Source organism: Alligator mississippiensis, chromosome 1, assembly GCF_030867095.1.
Source record: "Alligator mississippiensis isolate rAllMis1 chromosome 1, rAllMis1, whole genome shotgun sequence".
Lineage (NCBI taxonomy): Eukaryota > Metazoa > Chordata > Crocodylia > Alligatoridae > Alligator > Alligator mississippiensis.
The window spans coordinates 86,397,846-86,417,164 of record NC_081824.1 but is presented as its reverse complement, the minus strand read 5'-3'; the positions used below and the strand labels follow the sequence as shown (position 1 = coordinate 86,417,164).

The window sequence follows — 19,319 nt, the reverse complement described above, 5'->3', positions numbered from 1 at the left end:
GAAGAAGAACATCAGGAAGGAAATGTGAGGCTATGTAGCTCTCGAAGGCAAGTCTGGACACCTGAAGGAGTTCCTGAATCCCCCTCCCCTTCCCCCCCCCAAACGAACAGAGCGAAAGTGTGCAAGTAAAGGGAGCGATGAGCTGAAAACAAGTACAAAGGCTGAGCCTGGGGTTAAATAATAATAATAATAATGAAGCTCTTCCTTTATGTCTAGAAAGGCTGTTTTGCAAACACTTTTCGTTCTTTGAAAACCGGGAACTATTTTGCATCGACCACCAGTGGCGGGGCGAGATTTACTTGGAAGGCAGCGGGCGTTTCTTCCTGCCCTTCTGGTCACTGCGGTTTGTTTTCAGATGGCCAAATGATTGAGTTTCCACCTGCCTGGTGGTTTAAGCGAGCTAAACTCCTTCTAGTCTCCACCACCCACCCCCCTCAAAAAAAAACCCAACAACAAAAAAATGCTGGGAGAAACTGCTGTCTAAAGCACACGGATGTGCTGCGTTCAGATTAATTTCTCCGCAGAGGAGAACGCTGGAAACTAGAAGATCCCCTGACTCCTCTTCCCCCAGGAAAAGGTGAGGGCTGGAAATCTGGAAGATCCCCCGACTCCTCTCCCCCAGTCCCCAGTTACCTCTAGCTCTGCATTCAGTTTTCAACACCCCCCCCCCCCCTTCCCCCCGATGAGTTTTGAAGGCGGAGGAAGGAGACCTTTTAAAATCCCCCTCTTCCCTCTGCTCCCCCCCCTCCCCCTCCCCCCGGTGTTGTTTCCAACCTGGACAGTCCTGACCTCTGCTGAATCCCGAGTTTGTGCGGCTACTGCCCTCGTTGCCCGCCCCCCCCCTCCCCCGAAAGCGTCATAAACAGGGGAGAAAGCAGCCGGCTGCGGTACCTCCGCTCTTCGGAGGCTGCTGTCCCTTGTGTTGCCAAGGATAGCACTGACCGGGTCTCCCGACCAACTCAGGACGCCTTGCCCCGGGGGCTGCCTTCCCGCCCCCCGTTGCAAGCCAGGAGGAAGCAGAGCAAAAGCTTCCAGGCAGACAACCTTCTTCCCCCCAGCCCAGCCCCGCGGAAGCGATCCCCTCCAGGCCCCGCGGGGGCCCGGCGCCCGGGCTCCAGCAGCCCCGGGACCCGCGAGGTCAGAGGGCGGGCGCTGCACGGCCGAGCCTCTCACAAGGGTAAAAGGGGGTGTGGCCGGAGCGCGGTGACGTCACTCTGCCTCTGGGCCAGTGAGAGGCCGACCTTGGGGAGCCAGGGACCAATGGGAGGCGAGGTGGGTCTGTGAGTGGCATTAAGGGAGGGCTAGGCTGAGGCTGGGAGAGAAATGAAGTTGTGCTAAAAAAGCCTTTTAGCCATAAAGAAGTTATTAGGCATTTCTCAGCCTCAAATTAAGGCTACTTCATTAATATCAGCTTCGTCCCCATTATGGGAGAGGGAGAGTCTGCAAGCACATAAAGGGGATAGGAAGGAGGCAATATCTGTCTACCCAGCTGGGGGAGAAGCAAACTTTCCCTCTGCTCTTAATGATCTCAATTAAAGAGCTGGGCTACTCACCCTGGGAAAGCTCTCTGCAGACTGCTGGGTGCGGGATTGAAGGTAGGTCAAAGGAGATCACTTGCATCCGGTGATCCCTTCTCCGAGACGAGGAACAATGTTACCTGTACAAGAGAAATGCGAAGCGGGTCTCTCTAGTCTTGTTTCCCTTGCCCGTGATGTCACTTCAGTTTGTGCATCAGGTCAAGCTGGATTCTCTTTTTCGTTGTTTCATGTGCTCTCGGGCAGAATGAGACCTCCATCCCTAGGCGGGAAGGGGAAGTAGCATGTGTCCAAATCACCTGAAATGTTAACCCGGATAGACAGGTCAGAGGAAGGCTTTAGAAATTAAACTAAAGCTTCCACCGCAGGGAGTTGCGAGAACACTCGGGGAGAGTACAAATGTGTGAGGATCTGAGCGGTGCGCACTTGATTCCGTTCTGGGTATACTAAGGACGACCTGTCCTGGTGACATTTAAAGACGAGACACGCTACTATTTTTTCCCCTGAAGTGTCGATTTCCTTTAAAAAAAAAAACTTTAAAAAATGTAATTTTTGCCTGTCATTGAATGCACGTGCGTGCAGATTAAATGTTCCGGGGAGGAGGGACAAGGGAGGGTGGCTGATCATTTCTTCTGCTTCTCCTTCTGCCCCCGCTCCCCACCCGAGACGAGAACCCAGTGTCCCGGTGGCGAAAATTAGCCTTACTCCAGACTCTTCTGTCCATTGGCATGTAGTGAGGATCTCATAGATCTGGTTGTGTATGTGTAGAATTGTATAGGAGGTGTCTCACCCCAAGGCATGCTGTTGTCTTCACAGTGGCACGCAGAAAGTTACCTGCGCCAGATCCCTGCTGAAGGAGCCTAAAAACCAATGACTTCAGGCCCCGGATGGACAGCAGAAGACTAAAATAAAAGGGATTATTATGTCTCTTTCCCGAGGAGCTATGTTTGCAGCAATGAGCAGAAGGAAAGGACTGACTTCCCTCCTTGGGGCGCGGGCTGGTGCGGGAGGCATTTAGTTTTCTCTGCAGCCCCTTGGATTGTCCGAGCTGCATCGAAAAAGCACCTTTCCGAAGCCGCTTGCATTCAGCTAACGTCAATCTTAAAGTGAATCTATTATATATATCTATATACACACGCGGACACACATATATATGTGTATTTTTCAACGTAACTCCTGGCCTTTAATTGTTTTTAAACAAAACAAGCAAACCAGCCGCGCTCAGCAAGGATGCTTGAGGCTTCTGCAAGATGAATTGTCGCTGAAAGTTTCTGCCCCCGCTTTGGATGAAGCTGTGGAGTTTAAATTGTAAGAAGGAAGGGGGAAAAAACCACAATGAAAGAGAAATCCAAAAATGCTGCCCGGACTAGACGGGAGAAAGAAAACAGTGAATTTTATGAACTGGCTAAATTACTGCCTTTGCCCTCGGCCATCACCTCTCAGCTGGACAAAGCTTCCATAATCCGGCTCACCACCAGCTATTTAAAAATGAGGGTGGTTTTTCCTGAAGGTAAGTGACTTTACGGGGAATGAACTGCCCGCCTGCATGCACCTCGCGGGCCGGGGTCGTCCCTGAAGGACGGCGCTGGGGTTGCGCCTTTTCCTGCCCCTAGACACTTTCCCTTCCCTTCCGTACTCACGACACGTTTGGATGGGGACCGGCGGGGCTTTTGTCAACACTTCAAGATACTGAGCTCAGCTGCGTTTTCTCCTAAAACAAACATGACTTCCCTTCCCACCCTGAGCGATCGGCTTTCCCGCGGAGCACGTATAGCACCCCAAAGGGCAAATCACACATATACTGGGGGTGGTGGTGGGGGAGTTAATATATGGGTAAATATATATGGGTAAATATTTACTTTAGTCTATGCAAAGTCCTAAAGTCTTAGTTCAAGTCTGGAGTGGTGGGTACAATACTTAGGGCGCACAGCACCAGCTAAAGAAAGCGACCCAGTAAGACTTGCTTGTGCTGGGAAGGAGCCGGATCTTGGGGAGAGCAGCACTGGGGCGGTATGGAGAGGGTGACGGATGTCAGGGCTATTAATAGAAGTTCCAGGTTGAGAAGACTTTAAACTTCCCAGTAGCACTACGATAGTTTCGGGCCTTCCCCTATTCCTGCATAAGTCAATGGGCCACTTCACCTTGACTTAGCGAGTGTCCAGCTTTGTCTGCTGCAACCAGCGCTGGGGATTCTTGAGGCTTGGCGCGGTCTAGAGTTTTCACATGAATGTGTAGACCCGCTGCCAAACAAAACAAACCCGAGGAAAAGTTAAGGACTGTACAAAGTTTCCTCCTAGCCTGAAACTTTTGCTTTTAATGTGGAAGAGGAGGAAGAAAATAACGGGCAATGGTTTTTATGTGGATACGGAAACGGATCATAGTGCAGGTAGAAGAGAGCAGTTACGAAGTGGGGAATTCTTCACTTTGAGCTAAAAACAAATAATGTAACCACATACATCGCTTCAAAAGAGATCAGATCTCGTGTTTTACAAGCGAAGGCCAGCTCTGTGACTGAGCGGGTGCTTTTGTCTGGAACAAGTAGGGCAACATGGTAGTACCTGCATTTAAAAGTGGATCGAAACTCAAGCCTTTAAGAAAATAATATTGTAATTCCACTTTTGAATAGATCATAGACATTCAGGCCACTTATAATGATTTGGACCAGGGAAGAGTTGGAAAGGTATCCTTTTCCCTTGCCTTCCCTTGCCAGCTTTTGCAAAGAAAACCCATTTCCAAACTAATTTCCTTGACCAACATTAGCCATCTCATGACTTGAAACCAAGCGCGGAGATGACCCAAAAGCCTTTCCTGAAAAGGAAAAGAAAAATAAATCAAACAGCGCATTCCTAGCGTGTCTGCGCCGGGAAGATCATTACGGCTGCCTAGTGTTTAAAAAGAGATCGAGTTGTCCTTTATACTGTCAAGGCGTACTTTATAAAAATAAAGCTATTGCAAACTCTTGAGGGCCGCGGTGTTCCTAAAAGGATTATTAACAATGATTTGTCAACTCCTGCAGTCTCAGTAGGCTCCCGTCCTGCGTGATTTCGAGCGGGTCTCGTCAATTATTGGTGCCTATGCAGCGGGTTGTTGGATCAGAAGAAGCATATGGTGTTGCTTGTCGGCTCTGAGTAATCATGGGAAGAGAAGAATAGCTGATCCCAGTCCCTCCGTGGCAAAGCGGAATGTTTGAATGCACTGGGGAATTGCGTGGCAAAGTGCACCGGAGCCGGAGCCGCTGCTGTCCAAAGCATATGCTAATTTGAGAAAAGAGACAGAGGAGGAGGCTAAACAGCGCGCAAAGCGGCAGAGCCCGCCGAGCCTAATTAAAGGCGAGCTGCAAATGAAGAAGGCAGGCAGGCACAAAGAGTCTGGCTCAAAAGAAGGGGCGGTGGTGGAAATCCCCTGGACGCGCATGTGTGGCGTCCGCTCTTGTAGCCAGGAGAAGATAAGAGAGTCCTGGGGACCTTAGGGTTAGGAGGGACCTCATTTAGTCCTGCTCCCCCTGTATTTCCCTCTGGTTCTGTTTGCGTGTGAGAGAAGAGGGTGCAGGACAGACCCCGAGCAATCAGAACTCTTGGTAGACGGGATATCTTTTTATTCGACCAACTAGATAGTTGCAAAAAAAAAAAAAAAAAGTCTTTATTTGCAAGCTTTCGGGCACACGCGCCCATCTTCAGGCATAGGAGAGTGCAAAGATCGCAACATCTCTCGCCGAGCCACCCAAACAGAAGCATGCCTTGCTCAGGATGGGCTATTTGGCTGCACTGAGCTGTTCGGGAAGTAGTCTCCCTCCTCCGTAGTTCAGAAGAGCTCTGGGTGTGTGAGTAAGAAGCACGAATCCCAGCCACTGGCACTCAACCCGCCATACCTGTGGGGATGAGCTGGACGCGTCTGTGTCCAGATCAACAGGGAGGATAGTTTATCACCTTTCTTGAAGGGGGGAGCAGGGACTCCAGGCGCATCCTGGATTTCCCGGGGGATCTCGGGCCTGAGCAAAGCAAAGCTGTAATGCCTCGCGGTAACTGGGGCTGCAGGCAGTGGCCCACCCCAGGATGTACTTAGCCCATACAAGTTTTATCTATAGCATTTTCTGAGGTGGGGGCCTGTGTCTCCAGTCCAGGTCTCGCCTACTTATTAGCTTGTGGGGCAGCAGCTAGAGGGGGTCAAGGAAACTACATCGCGGAGCTGGGAGGGAAAATTGAAGAAGGGAGCAGGGAGAAATCGTTGACTATATTTATCTGTGGGAATCTTCCTGCTATTTCTTAACCCATGTGGAAGAAATTGATATGAAGCACTAGGAGAGACATTAGGACTAGGACATTAGCACTAGGAGAGACATAGAGTGGAGATAAACAGGCTAAGGAAGATGGCGAAATAACACGTCATCACAGGACATCCTACGTCACCGATCTACTAGTTTCTAAATCTCTTATTGGAATAACTATGCCTAAGGGGTATCTAGTTAATAACAGCTACAGTGCAACCCTTACAACTGTATCCTTATTAATCTAATGAATTAACATCTATTTAGACTGATTATAAATGGTTACATCTAGGAAGATATAGACTCCATACGCAGGTAGAGAATTGTGAATAGACAGAAATAGCATGCGGACATCTTTCCCACATAATCATTTGTAATCATTATGTAGCCAGATTTTGGATTATTTTTAGAGTTTGTTTGGTTTTTTGGCGTAAAATAGATACACACAAAGCAATCACGGTGCCGTTTTTTATGATTCCTTCCAATATCAATCCGAAGATGTTGTTTATTGAATGCAGCTAATGAACGTCCTAATGCTAGAGGGAAAGCTACCATGATATCACATTAAGCAAACGCTTTAAATGAATATGACCATGATGCTCCCTCCTGAGTTTGTGTTTAGGATACGGTTTAACTCTTAAATTAATTCTCTGGGAAAAGCCGGTTTACAACACTTGGACGTTTCCCCTGTTTCTAGTTTACTGGTCTAGATTTAACCTAGGAAGGGAGGAAATTGTGCTACCTAAAACACAAACAGGAAAATCAGCGGCTTGGGCAATTCGCTTCGGTTTGGTACAAGAAGAGAGTTAAACTTCCGTGGAGAGAAGAATCTGCAAGACAAACAGGGGTGTGCAGTGGCCCTCTCGCTCTGGGAAATGACCAAAAGCCATCCCGGTGCCGGCGGGCTGCAGGCGAGCTGCAGTAGCCTTTCAAAAACCCGAGGATAAGATGTAGTCCTAACACTGCGGTGTAATATTAAATAGCCTCCTACAGCATCAAGGGTAAAGCACGTACAGCGAACCTCTGGCATTGTTTTCTTTCCCACATAGATGTACACGGGAAAACTACATATAGATCTGTAGTCTTGCAGATCTATATAGCAAGGTCGTGGTCTTTATTATTATTACAGTTATAATTATTACTACAACTAAGAGGACACGCCTGATCCGAGCAAGCCACAGCACTGAAATGAATATATTTTTGGTGTAATATATTTTGATAAGAAAACGCTTCTCTGCGAAGAAATAATTTAGAAAAACGATCACAGAAAATCGCTATACATCGGTAGGTAGTTTCTCTAAACAGAACGGCGTTTAATTACAAAGAGTCTAGCAAAGCCTCTGTTTAAATAAACCTTTGTAGAATAATAATGGTTAGTATTTCAATATTGAAATCCTTAATCTTGTTTTATTTTAGGGGGATAAAAGACTAACAGAAGAAAAAAAAAAAAACCTTTCCCACGTGGATAGGTGATTTAATGCTGTTTTTCTTACTGCTGAGGGAAATGATTGAGCATTAGGTTTCAATGTTTATTTTCTTACAGAAGTTTTTCTCATTTAAAAGCCTTTAAGCTGCAGTTTACTCTCCACGCTGCCTTTCTGTGCTTAATACCAGTTTTGATGTCGACTTAAAATGTGAAGTGCAGGACTGAACTCTCGCATAACAGTTGCAAGAGCAGATTTATGAGTTAGAAAGCATACGGAAGATCAATGGATTAAATCATATTTTCTTTAGAAACATCCCCTTCCCTGGCTAATAAAAATAACTTTTTTTTTTTAAACTGGCGGATGCTTTTCGACCTTCGCATCCATACCGTGTGAAATAGTGAACTCCTGCAATCATTTTCAACTTAGGTTACTTGTAAAGAAAATTACCTTGATTTGTATCCTTCCTTCTATAGCGATCTGGGTGTATTTCGAACATGTTGGCTCCTTTTGGGGGTTGACAGAGGGACGTTTGCTTACAGTTTAAAGTATTTACATTTCTGTGCCCGCCAGAAATAAAAAACGCTCGTATTTCATGGTATTTCATTCTCAAGTGCACCAGTATTGGCGTTTTCTTCCATTCAATTCCAGTAAAGTGGTGCTTATTCAGGCAACATTTTTCATTTAAATAAACAGGAACGTTTCTTAGCTAATCTTGTTGCAAATGAACGCATGTGATTTACCGTAGACCTTTTAAAAAACCCATAATTGATATCATTTAATGTGAAGCCTCAAAGGAAAACGGATGTTTTGTGGCAGCCTTTTTTGGCTGGGATTTTAGGTTTCATTAACCGGTGCCTGTTAAATTAACTCAGAAATCATCCTTGTCTGCTACAAGGCTAGGCACTGGGAGCAGGCAAAACAGGACATCCTGAGTAAACTATTTAATTAAACAGTTAATGAACTCAGTTTGGTTCCTACACACAACACTCAATTGCCTTTTTTGTGACTGGGGCCGGTTGGTATTAATTGCAATTGCAGCAGCTGACAGAGAGAAAAAATAAGGCTGTCTTTAATAGCTGAGTCGATCTGGTTTCCCCCCAAGAAACTGCAGTAAGGAATACAGGAAAGTAGCCATGGCAGGACAGGGAGATCAGGAAACATGAAAGGGGCTGCTTTAACAAGTTACATCGGGACCACGGAGGCGAAACGTCTGTACAGTCGTAAAGCTTTATGAGTGGCTTCACCTAGCAGGCTTCGTGGAGACACCATACAGGGAAGGGAAGGATCTGCTGCTTGAAGGGCTGGGCCACGCTCTGTGCCAGTGCAAACATTGCCCATATCCTGGGGTCTTCGTGCAGCCTTCATCCCCTTGCATCCCCACTGGTACAGGCCTATTGGGGCAGACAGTGTTTTTTTTGCTCGGGAATTCCCTCGAGCCAGCGCTTCCTTTGGTACCCAAGGCCTTCATGCCTTCCCGTGTCGTTGCTATGAGCCTGTGAGTGATCGCGTCCATCAGCTGAAAGTCAACAGCGCAAAGGTGCGAGGGCTGAAGGACAATGAGACAAGATGCTTAAGGACGTTGTGGGCTCTCCCTCACTGGAGGTTTTCGAGAAGACCCTGGATAGGCATCGATCTGGGATGGTTTGGGGCTAGCAAATCACGCATCCACCCAGCTGGCTGAACTAGATGACCTAAGGTCTCTTCCTAGGATTAATTTCTTATCATCAAGGTGGAGGCTTCCCTTTTTTTGGCTTTTCTTTGGCCTAAGTCCGGCGCTGGTGTGGTGTCTTGTGCGCCAGGGATACTGGTAGGGAGCCGAGGATTCATTTTGCCTAACAGGACTCTGCCCAGCCATTCTGGGCTTTGCTCCGGAGAGCCCTTAGTTACTTAGTATTGCAGGAAAGGACCAATTGCAAGCCAGATCGGCCAAGTGAAACTAGTAGGAAGGCAAAGACTAAGGAAAAGGAACAACCAATAACCATGTCTCCTTCCTCTGTTATTAACATTAGTTGCACAATATCGCTTTTGTTTTCTGAGATGAGGATTTAGGGCCTGATCTGAGGTTATTTTCCGCTCCATTCCCCACCCCCCCCCCAAAAAAAAAACTTCGAGGATAATAATTTTTTTTTAACCCCACTTAGAACCACGAGCCACAAATCCAGGACAAATTCTGCAGTCATTTAGGTAAAACTCTGTATTGATTTCAATGGGGACTTCTCTGGAGTAGGACATAAAGTATTAGGGCAGAGGATTACTCAGAAAGAATTTTTTATTAAGCACAAACTACAGTGAAGAATCTGTAAAGATACACGGTTTAGGCAAAAGTCTGCTGATTTCCTTCAAACCTATACCTAAATAAAGACAGCAGGATCAGAGCCCAATGCCGTTACTTAACCACGGGTTATTTCGTTTGGAATTTTATTTTGGTTGTAATCATTTAAAATAAATCAGCAATCTGAACTACCGATATTCCTATAGGGTCTCATCTCTAACTGAATATATATTTAGTACCCGTCGTTTCTTGGGTCGATCTGTTCCCGCACTGTTCAATTTGGCACTCAGCATTATGGACTGTCAGAGTGCAGCCTCCAAGTGCGTTCATCACCAAAGGCCAGCAATTAGCTTAAACGAGGGTAAATGCGAGGAACAGCCTCCACAAAAATACCCTTCAAGGGCTCTGTTTTTTCAGCTCAGAAACCTCCCCCGCCACCACCAGCCGTCAATTTTTGGCCCTTATCTTTCATTGAGAAGCATCCTAATCTTGGAGTGCAAAGTTTGTTCTGAGGCAGTTGTTTTCGCTTCCCTGAACCCCAGTTTTGCTCAGGTTTTGTATGATATTTCATTGGGGGAGTGATCCTTGGGATCTGACTCGCAATGAGGCAGACTTGTCATTGGACAGAAACTATTCATCAACCCAACTTCGCCATTGGTTCCTGGCATTAAAGATTGGATCAATCAAAAATGGAGGGTGGATATTGTTAGCTCAAAGCAGCAGGTTCTTTTAGCAGTGGGTATTACATTGTCCTTATCTTAGGGCGTCCTATTCGTGTGAACTAGCTTGTGCAGCCGTCTGGGCGTGTGTGAATGAGAATAAAACATTGCAAAAGCCCCGGGAATCCTAATGCTTCAGCAGATGTGGCCGATACAGTTAGCTCCTGTGCAGAACGGTAGAGACGCTACCTTTGCTATATTCTAAAAAAGTTGGACGTTTCAGTGCAACTTTTCTACGGATAAATTGTTAAAAGAAATGTGGAATCAGATCTCAGTCCCGGACAAAGCTAATGTTTTGTTGTTGTTGTTAATTCGGACCCTAATTTGCTCTAATAGTCCAGACAACCCCACGCGTTGGCTAAAACCAAAATGTAGTCGCTCCCTTGCAGCTTCAGTCGTCTGTTTTATATAAAAATACATCCTCCAGTGGAGGAGATCGTTATTTTGGGGGCATCTTGTATATTTTGTCAAGAGTATAACATTCAATTCGGAAGGAAAAGCTCATTCAATTTATTTTTGCTGCTTGCAATAACACAGCTGGAGGATGCCCCGCGCCCACGCTAGACGGTGGCTCATCATTCATTCGCCAAGAACTGGCCTAAATGGTGCCTGTGGGATTAGGTCAATTTTAGTGGATCTACTTCGCCTCATTTGGTTACTAATTGGTTTCTTGTTTTATAAATCGAAATCTCATTTTCAGGAAATTACAAAACCCGTGCAGCCAGTCCATTGAGGTAATCCATGGGTCAGGGGGTATTTAAATGGAAAAGGTTCTACAATGCATCAAGTATAAAGCGACAGTAAAACTTCTCCTAGATGTTCAAATGAAATGTGAGCTAGTTGGCTCTTTAGGTCCATAATAGATACATCCCTTCTAAGGCTACTTATGCAAATATGACTAACCAGACTCGGGCTGGCGGAGGGGGCTCAGAGAGAAAAGCACATTTTTATCTACTAAGGTTAATGTGGCATAACTTGGAAATCTTCCAAAATAGATTATGTTTTTCTTTGTCTTTGGCCACTTTAGCTGGGAAAATCCTTTGCCTAAAAACGATTTAGTTATCCTTCCCCTCACAAAGCTGCTTGTTTCTATTCCAAACCTATTATTCTGTTGGCCTCTCCAAATTACAAGAGAATCTTTAGATCTTGTTTCCAGTGTAATCCTGAAGCAAAAGGACAGCTGATTTCCTTGTTTTGTTTTAAAGAAGACAATCAAAGGATTTGCGGAATTTTCTGCGGTAGGTCAAGTGCAAGAAATCAGTCTGCTTCCCTCGCTAAAAGAAAATTGGATGTTAAAACGAAGAAACAGTCAGATAGAGTTTTAAAGTAACAGTAGTGGAGAGTTTTTCCGTGTGTAACCTTTAAAAGCCGAATTTTAAAGGGCACGAGGAGAGCAATTAGATTTGTGTTGCCACTGACTGAAAATAATCTCCAACTGAAAAGGTACTGAAAGAACTAGCTATCACAAAGAGCTAGCGCATGTGATAGGCTTTCGAAAAGCCGGTTCAGGTAGACAAGTGAAAACATTTAATTATAAAACATTAACAGACATAGCCAGCCAGCGAAGGGTTTCCACCTGAAGCATATAAGGAAGAGTGCAACGCTCCGTGGAAAAAAAAAAAGTGTTCCTGAAAAAAAAGTTAACTTGTAATGTGCAGGAGCTATTCATTAACTCGCAAGGCTCGGGCTATTTTCCCTTTTAGGAGCAGAATAATTAGTTCCGTACACTTGGCTTAATAAACAACTTAAAATCCAGGCGAGGGACACACAAGAGCCTTTATTGAATGTAGGAGTCTGTTTTCCTGCTGCTTCGGGTAGGAAGAAGCAGGAGTGGTTCTTTCCTCCCCTTTTAATGGACTTCATTGTTGGAAACAACCAACCAAGCAAAACGTGTCATTAAGCACCAAGTCGTAGAGGACTGTTCGGTCTTGGAGTGGAAAATTGCAAAGGTGGCAAGAGGAGGTTAGACCTGTTTCATTCCCAGTTTAACTGAGTGTCTAGTAGCCTCATCACGGGCTCAATCACCAAGCGCCTAGAATAGATGCTTTCCAGTAGCTCCCAGCTCCAGTGCAGTGAATGGACTTCTGCTACGTTTGGGTACTGGAAAGGCTGGAAGTCCGTAGGTCTGTAGCTCCTGGAGGTCTTCTGGGGAGATGGGTTGATAGCTTTCCGGAGGCAGTGCACCACGATGGAGGCGCAAAAGAGGCAGGCATCTCTCCCAAACCCTTTACCCCTGGGCTTTGTAAAGTTACGGGGAACCTGTTCTGGGGCAGAAGGCAGTACCCACCCGAGGGACCTGATAGCCGGCTGGCATTTGGCGAGACGAAGGACCTAGGGCTAGAGACAGAGGTATGTGTGCTGGGAGTGGGGGACAGGTCCCTGACTAGGGCTGGGTGGGAAGAGAAGAGCATCAAGGCAGAAAGAAAGCAGAGGTTGCAATGGGAAGGGGGTGATGGGGGACGGATGCAATCGGAAAAGGAAGGAGCTGGATTTAAGAGGAGGGGGAAGAAAGAAGGCAGGAGAGAAGTGGTGGGATCTGGCACACTGGAGGAGGGGGCAAAGGGAGGGTGGCGGGGTACGTGTCCGGGGAGACATCGCCAGCCTCCCGTGGCCAGGTGAGCCCGGGCGATGCTGCGAGCAAAGCAGAAAAGCAGCCTCGGGAGAAGTGTGCTCTGGGGGGAGAAGGGGCTGCCCCCGCCGAGCTCTGCCCCCAGCGCTGGCTCCGCGCGGCCATCAATCACCCTGCGTGTCAAGTTAAGCCTCGGTTAATGGTGTCAGCATAAAAGGCTTTAACTGCCCTGTTTAAACGGCTTCAGCAGCAACGTGGTGAAAAGGCCAGGCCCAGACGCGGCGCATCTGGCTGTGATCCCTCCTGCCTTGCACACAGGGCCTGGTGCCAGGGTCGGGCAGCGGGCAGCCGCCTGGGTCGGGCCCGAGCGGGAGAGCCAGGCCGGTCGCGGGCCAGGGGGTATGGCAGGGGCGGGGAGCGGGTCCCTCTCCGAGGGCTGGGATCCCGGTGCGTTATGAACCCGCAGCTGCGGAGAGACGGTGCGAAGGGCAGGTTAATACGAGGGGACTGTCGTGGCAGCGTCCTGAAAAGAACCTGCTTTTTTTTTTTTTAACCGGGGTTAATACAGGGGTGGCTGGAGTCCCATCAGAGACGCCTGGCAAAACCCACACCTGCCACTGAAGTGGGTGGACACGTCGGGGCGAGGACCCTGCAGAGGGAATTAAATGAGATCCCTTGCCCTAAAGATCTGGGCTGAGTTCCCTAACCCCAGCTGGCCAAAGCTATCTGAACGCGCCCTTTGTTGGTCCACCTAGTGTCTTGCCTGATTTCCGAGCCGGTCGTGGACGAGCGGGTCACCGCAGATAATGGGGGAGGCTGTCCCCGCTCGCATGCTGCATCATCCCTGCAGCATCGCATCCTACCGAGGGTCCCATCTTCCGGGATCCGTGGGGCTGGGGGCTTGGTCACCCTTCACTCGTGTTGTGCTGGATCCAGGACCTGCTCAGCACACCCTTGGCCTGATATGTTTGGGCTCCTATTGTCACCTCGCAGGGAATTCCGGGTTATGGCCATTGCACCGCTTTTTCAAGGAAGCTGCTTGCTAGCAGCCAGGGGACGATCTGGAATAGCTCTTTATTTGGCTTCGTTGCATTCAGCTCAGTTCTTGCAAATGAACTTCACTGCTAATTCCAACAGCAATATTTCTCCCCTCAGGAATTAGATGGGGCGGGGGTGTATTTTGTTTTTTACTCTGAAATACTTTCTACTCAGCTATGAGCAAGTATTTTGAAATGTTTGAAATTAGAATAAAAAAACCCCCTCGCCTCTTCCAACAGGCCTTTTTTAATAAGTGTCTCGACGTCTCACTTTTCTCTCTTTGTGTGTGTGTCTTAAATAAACAGGACTTGGAGAAGCCTGGGGCCACTCTAGTCGCACCAGCCCTTTGGATAATGTTGGACGGGAGCTGGGATCTCATCTTTTGCAGGTACTGGCCTGGAAAGGAGAGCCATTTGGTATTAATGATTAAAGAAATCATACCCCATTTTGAACTGTAATTATCATCCTGTCTAATTTTTAACTGCTCACGTGATTCATCAAGGGAGAGGCCAAACTTGCTTAAACAGTGCGGCGCATTTTCTTGACTTCTGGGAACTTTCTTTTAATCCGTAGCGACCCTTTGCCTCTTCCGACCCCCACCGGGTTGTCCCGCACGGATCAGCTGCTGGGAAGGATGGAGCCTTCATCCGAAGCAGAGAAAGTCAGGCAGCGAGATGACAAGAGATGGGAACAGAGCCTGGAGCTCTTTTGGGGGCAAAAGCACCTTTTTTTGGAAAGTCGTGTTAACAAAGTGAGAGAGAGAGAGAGAGAGAGAGTTTAAAGCTGGTTTGAACAAGGAATGGAAAGTGCATAAAACATAGAGAAAGCCTCGGGGAGGTCAAGACACAGAAAACATGGAAGTCAGCTCCGACTCACTGTTGTCTGAAGGATGAACTAGGGCATATTAGCTCTAAGGATACTAGACGGGCAGATATTTTTGGTACCCTGAGGTCTCCCGGCCCTTAATACTTGGGGCCTATCCCTTTGCCAGTGCATACAAATAACTCCTATCGACGTCTGTTTGGTGAATAGTCCTGTCTGTTTTTACACATTGGTCGCAGTGGAGATCGCTCCTGAGGTTTCTTAGCACTTATTTAAGTATCCCCGGGGAAAAGGAAAGCGGGGACGGGAGCATCCCGGGCCCTGGGGGCTGGGGCTGGGGTTCTTGGCTCCCGGGCGCCTGGGTCTGGCTCGCTGGTAGAGCTCCCTGCCAGACAGACGCCCTGGTTGAAGAGCCCCTTTGAAAGGCAAGGATTTCCGGGCTCGCCACTTATGTCAGGATCACTTGCTCGCACCATCCTCCCAGATCCGGCGGTGAAGGCGTGGGATGGGCAGCTCTCAGATAGTCTGTCTCCTTCCCTTCCAGACTTTGGATGGTTTCATATTTGTGGTGGCCCCCGATGGCAAGATCATGTACATCTCAGAGACGGCCTCCGTTCACCTGGGTTTATCGCAGGTACGGGGACTGGCGACCACCCTGCCGCTGGGGCGTGGGGTCCGAGCAGAAACCCCTTCTGCTCCTTGCATTTCCCCCGGGAGCTGCCCTGCTCAGTGCAGAGCCGCAGAAGCTGGGGCGGTGCAATCGCCGGGGTGTATTTAGAAAGCTGCACAATAGCAGCAGCTGGGCGGCAAAGGAGATGCAGATGAAATCCTCCTCCTCCATCACAGGTAGAGCTGACCGGGAACAGCATTTATGAATACATCCACCCCGCCGACCACGACGAGATGACCGCGGTGCTCACAGCACACCAGCCTTACCACTCCCACTTCGTGCAGGGTAAGGGGCAGCTCTTCTTCCCCCGCCCCCTTCCCCGGCCCGGGGGTGGCTTCGCCTTGGGCGATGGGCTCCCACCAAGCCCCGCTGCCCCGCTCTCACTCCTGTCTGTGCCTTCCCCACCCCAGAGTACGAGATCGAGCGGTCCTTCTTCCTAAGGATGAAGTGTGTCCTGGCCAAGAGGAACGCCGGCCTGACCTGCGGGGGCTACAAGGTGCGCTGCGCGGGGCTTGCACTTGAAACGAGGGGGCTGGAAGCCCAGGCCAGAGCCTCTGCCCAGCTGGGCTGTTGTAGTTGGCTGGCGACCTGGGCCCAGAGCTCCTCTACTTAGTTTCAGGTTAAGGATCATAAACCACAAACCCAAACTCAGCTCCAAACCTCAGTTTTGCATGCAAGCACCAAGGGTCCCAGGGGCTCTGTGCAAACTGCTGCCTGGACCTGGCCAGACTGTTTTCAGGTCTGTAGAATATCGTGGAAGACTTCCTGAAGGGTTCGTAAAGTTTTGGCAGGGTTATGCAAGGATTTCTGGGTCCTATTCATGGACCTCCTGTGACCTAAGCCTCTTTCTACTTCAGCTTTGTCGTCTGCGAGAATAGGGACCCACCTCATAAAAAAGCACCTTGAGGGCACGTGGATCAGTGCATGTATACCTCTGGCAATCACTCCAAAAAAAGAGCATAACACAACATTATTAAAGTAGAAACGTATCGCTGCATGGCATGACCATAGATCTATAGCCAAAGATATGGTCTAATGCATTGCTATATGAGGTACACATCTTCCACAGCTTTACATTAATTAAAAACATAAATTAGTTGTCGCTTTAGCTGTAAAAATCAGTTGTAATTCGCTCGGCCTTTTTCTTTCTGAACGCTTTTTCTCTACACATAGGGAGACAAGGTTCTTTGGGTAAATCTGTTATCTTTTATTAGACCAACTCAAACAGTTGGAAAAAATCTTCTTTGCAAGCTTTCGGGTATAAATCCCCTTCGCCAGACTGAGGAGGCACCTGCAGTTGGTGTGTGCTCTTCCTGGATGGGAGATGTTTTCTCTAGATATAAATTTGTAAGCGGTATTAAAAGCATGGTTAGACCTTGCTACAAAACCCACTTTAGGGGAGTGGAACCATTCCCACTGACTCTCATGGTCTTTGGATCAAGTCCCTAGTGCTGAAGGGTTCTGCAGACCTGTCTCCCAATATGTGTGTAGCTCGTCCCACTTGAGAGCATGCTTTCAATCTTTTTCCCGGGGCTAGACAGGGCCTGAGCATCGTTCCTGTGTGTCCCCGCAGGTTATCCATTGCAGCGGGTACCTGAAGATCCGCCAGTACAGCCTGGACATGTCCCCCTTCGATGGCTGCTACCAGAACGTGGGCCTGGTCGCTGTGGGCCACTCGCTCCCTCCTAGCGCAGTGACGGAAATCAAGCTGCACAGCAATATGTTCATGTTCCGAGCCAGCCTGGATATGAAGCTCATATTCTTAGATTCCAGGTACCTGGAAGGTCTCTTCAGGCCCAAGCTTTCCCCGACAAGCCCCAGTCACACATTAAATGCCTGTTTTCTTTGTCTCTTTCTTCCCCGCCCCCCTCCAGGGTAGCTGAGCTAACAGGTTACGAGCCTCAGGACCTGATCGAGAAGACCCTCTACCACCACGTCCATAGCTGTGATACTTTCCACTTGCGCTGTGCTCATCATCTGTGTAAGGAGCTCCCTTTGCTAACTCACCCCACGCTGCACCCCAGCCCCTTCGGGGCCTGACGGGGACCTTCTCACTTTGCCTGTAGTATGATTTAAATACAGTACTGGGTTTTATTCCTTATCCTGAAAAGCCTGTCCAGCCGGAGTGGAGGCAACATCTCCAGCAGGTTGGAATGAACCCATCTTTGCTAGAAGCGAAGAGGCTGTAGGAGAACTGGTAGGGTTGGGGGCAGAGAGAGAGGTAGTTAGATGTCTTAAGTCTGAAGTCAGGCAGAAGGCAGGGTAGATATGCACCCTGTTTATTTAGACTAAGCAAAGAAGGAAAGGATAGAGGGAGTAGAAGCGTTCGTGAACTCGAGGAGCACCAGGGAGCCGAGACTTCCCTCGAGACGAACCTCAGACATTCAGCTGAGCTGGGATGCCGGCTGGAAGGGATCATTTGTATCCCTGCTCGAAACAAGTCATAGCAGTAGGAAGCCAGACTCTCCTTCACAAGTTTCCATCACGTCTCACAACGATGAGGTGAACGTATTTCCCCCCACTCCAAGGGTTGGTAGAGCGATTTTTAGTTTTCTATCAATTAATATGAGGATAAAATAAATTAAAACTGCGTTAGTTGCTGTACATTATCTTTGACTTCACACACAATGGAAGAAAGACTAGTAAAGCCAAAGAAGTGCATCTATTTATACACTTTATATATACATGATATATACATAATCTAGATTATGCAGATATAATCTGGATGCCCCAAATACCATAATCTTATATAATAAAAAGTATAACACACATGCACACTTTTTTGACTTTGCTTGTCTTTGTTCCACTGTGTGTGAAGTCAAAGATAATGTACAGCAACTAACGCAGTTTTAATTTATTTTATCCTGGCGCGCGCGCACGCACGCACGCACGCACACACACACACACACACCCCTCTAGTGGGTTGAATACAGTATTTTAATCAAGATGTTGCCTCTCTGTCTGCCTATCTATATGTATTTGTATGTGTGTGTATGAATGTGTCTACATGTATACACACGTACGTATAGATGGGTTGTGTGTGTACGTGTATATATATATCTGTCTGTGTATCTATATGCATGTGTTGGGTGTGTATATATCTGTTTATGTATCTACATGTAGGTTTTGGGTGTGTACGTGTGTGTGTATATATCTATCTATCTATATGTAGGTTTGGGGGTGTGTGGAGAGATATATATATATATATATATACACATACACAAGCACACAGCACATATCAGTATGTATGTATACATGTAGACACATTCATACACACACATATAAATACAGATAGTTAAATCTTGACGAGACAAATACCATATTCAACCCAGTAGAGCCCTGTGCGCACAGGGTCATGAAGCACAGGGTTTCCTCCCGACCTTCGCAGTCAACCCGACTTGCGTGAACGCATTTTCTCAAAAGTAGCAGAGATGGAGCAATTCTTTCCCCACGGCACAGTGCCTGCCCCATCGCTGTCTCCCCGGGGTGCACACCACCGATATCGATGGCTCGGGATCAGATTTGTCCGAAAACACTGGGACCAGCTCCCTGGAGCAGCTGGGGCAGCCCTTCCCCCGAGCCCCGTCAGGTCGTCTCTAACAAGGGGAGCCCCCCGGCGGGACGGGCACAGCCTTGCCCCCCAGAGCAGCAGCACGGGATGATCGCTTCCCTCTCTCGTTCCTCCCGCAGTGCTGGTGAAAGGGCAAGTGACTACCAAGTATTACCGCTTCCTGGCCAAGCACGGCGGCTGGGTGTGGGTGCAGAGCTACGCCACCATCGTGCACAACAGCAGATCTTCGCGGCCCCACTGCATCGTCAGCGTTAACTACGTCCTCACGTGAGTGATACCCCAGCCTGCTCTAAGATGCTCGGCTGGGGCATGGCCTCCCCGGCCCCTGGAGTCCAAACCCAGCTCCCACACTCCCCTAAATCTGCTTAATCCCATGGCCGACCACGGCAGGCGCACCAGGCTGGCTAGGAAACACATTGCACACTTTCATCT

The 19,319-nt window shown here is 48.1% G+C and overlaps 1 protein-coding gene across 3 annotated transcripts in view; it reads left to right on the top strand.

The window, feature by feature from the left end:
- The first annotated feature begins 1,294 nt into the window (after positions 1–1,294).
- The window catches only part of SIM1 (SIM bHLH transcription factor 1), a 70,769-nt gene continuing 52,744 nt past the window's right edge, over positions 1,295–19,319 (top strand). Inside the window, exons 1-9 of one of the 3 annotated variants that reach the window (XM_006271800.3) lie at positions 1,295–1,595; positions 2,352–3,045; positions 14,130–14,212; positions 15,191–15,280; positions 15,493–15,601; positions 15,727–15,812; positions 16,890–17,089; positions 17,191–17,297; positions 19,007–19,154. In XM_006271800.3, the coding sequence (XP_006271862.1) occupies positions 2,871–3,045; positions 14,130–14,212; positions 15,191–15,280; positions 15,493–15,601; positions 15,727–15,812; positions 16,890–17,089; positions 17,191–17,297; positions 19,007–19,154 (998 nt within the window). In that variant the 5' untranslated portion in view covers positions 1,295–1,595; positions 2,352–2,870. Of the gene's footprint in view, positions 1,596–2,351; positions 3,046–4,551; positions 12,567–14,129; positions 14,213–15,190; positions 15,281–15,492; positions 15,602–15,726; positions 15,813–16,889; positions 17,090–17,190; positions 17,298–19,006; positions 19,155–19,319 lie in introns of those variants that run through there. The other 2 variants (XM_019486377.2, XM_019486379.2) reach the window with 2 other exon arrangements.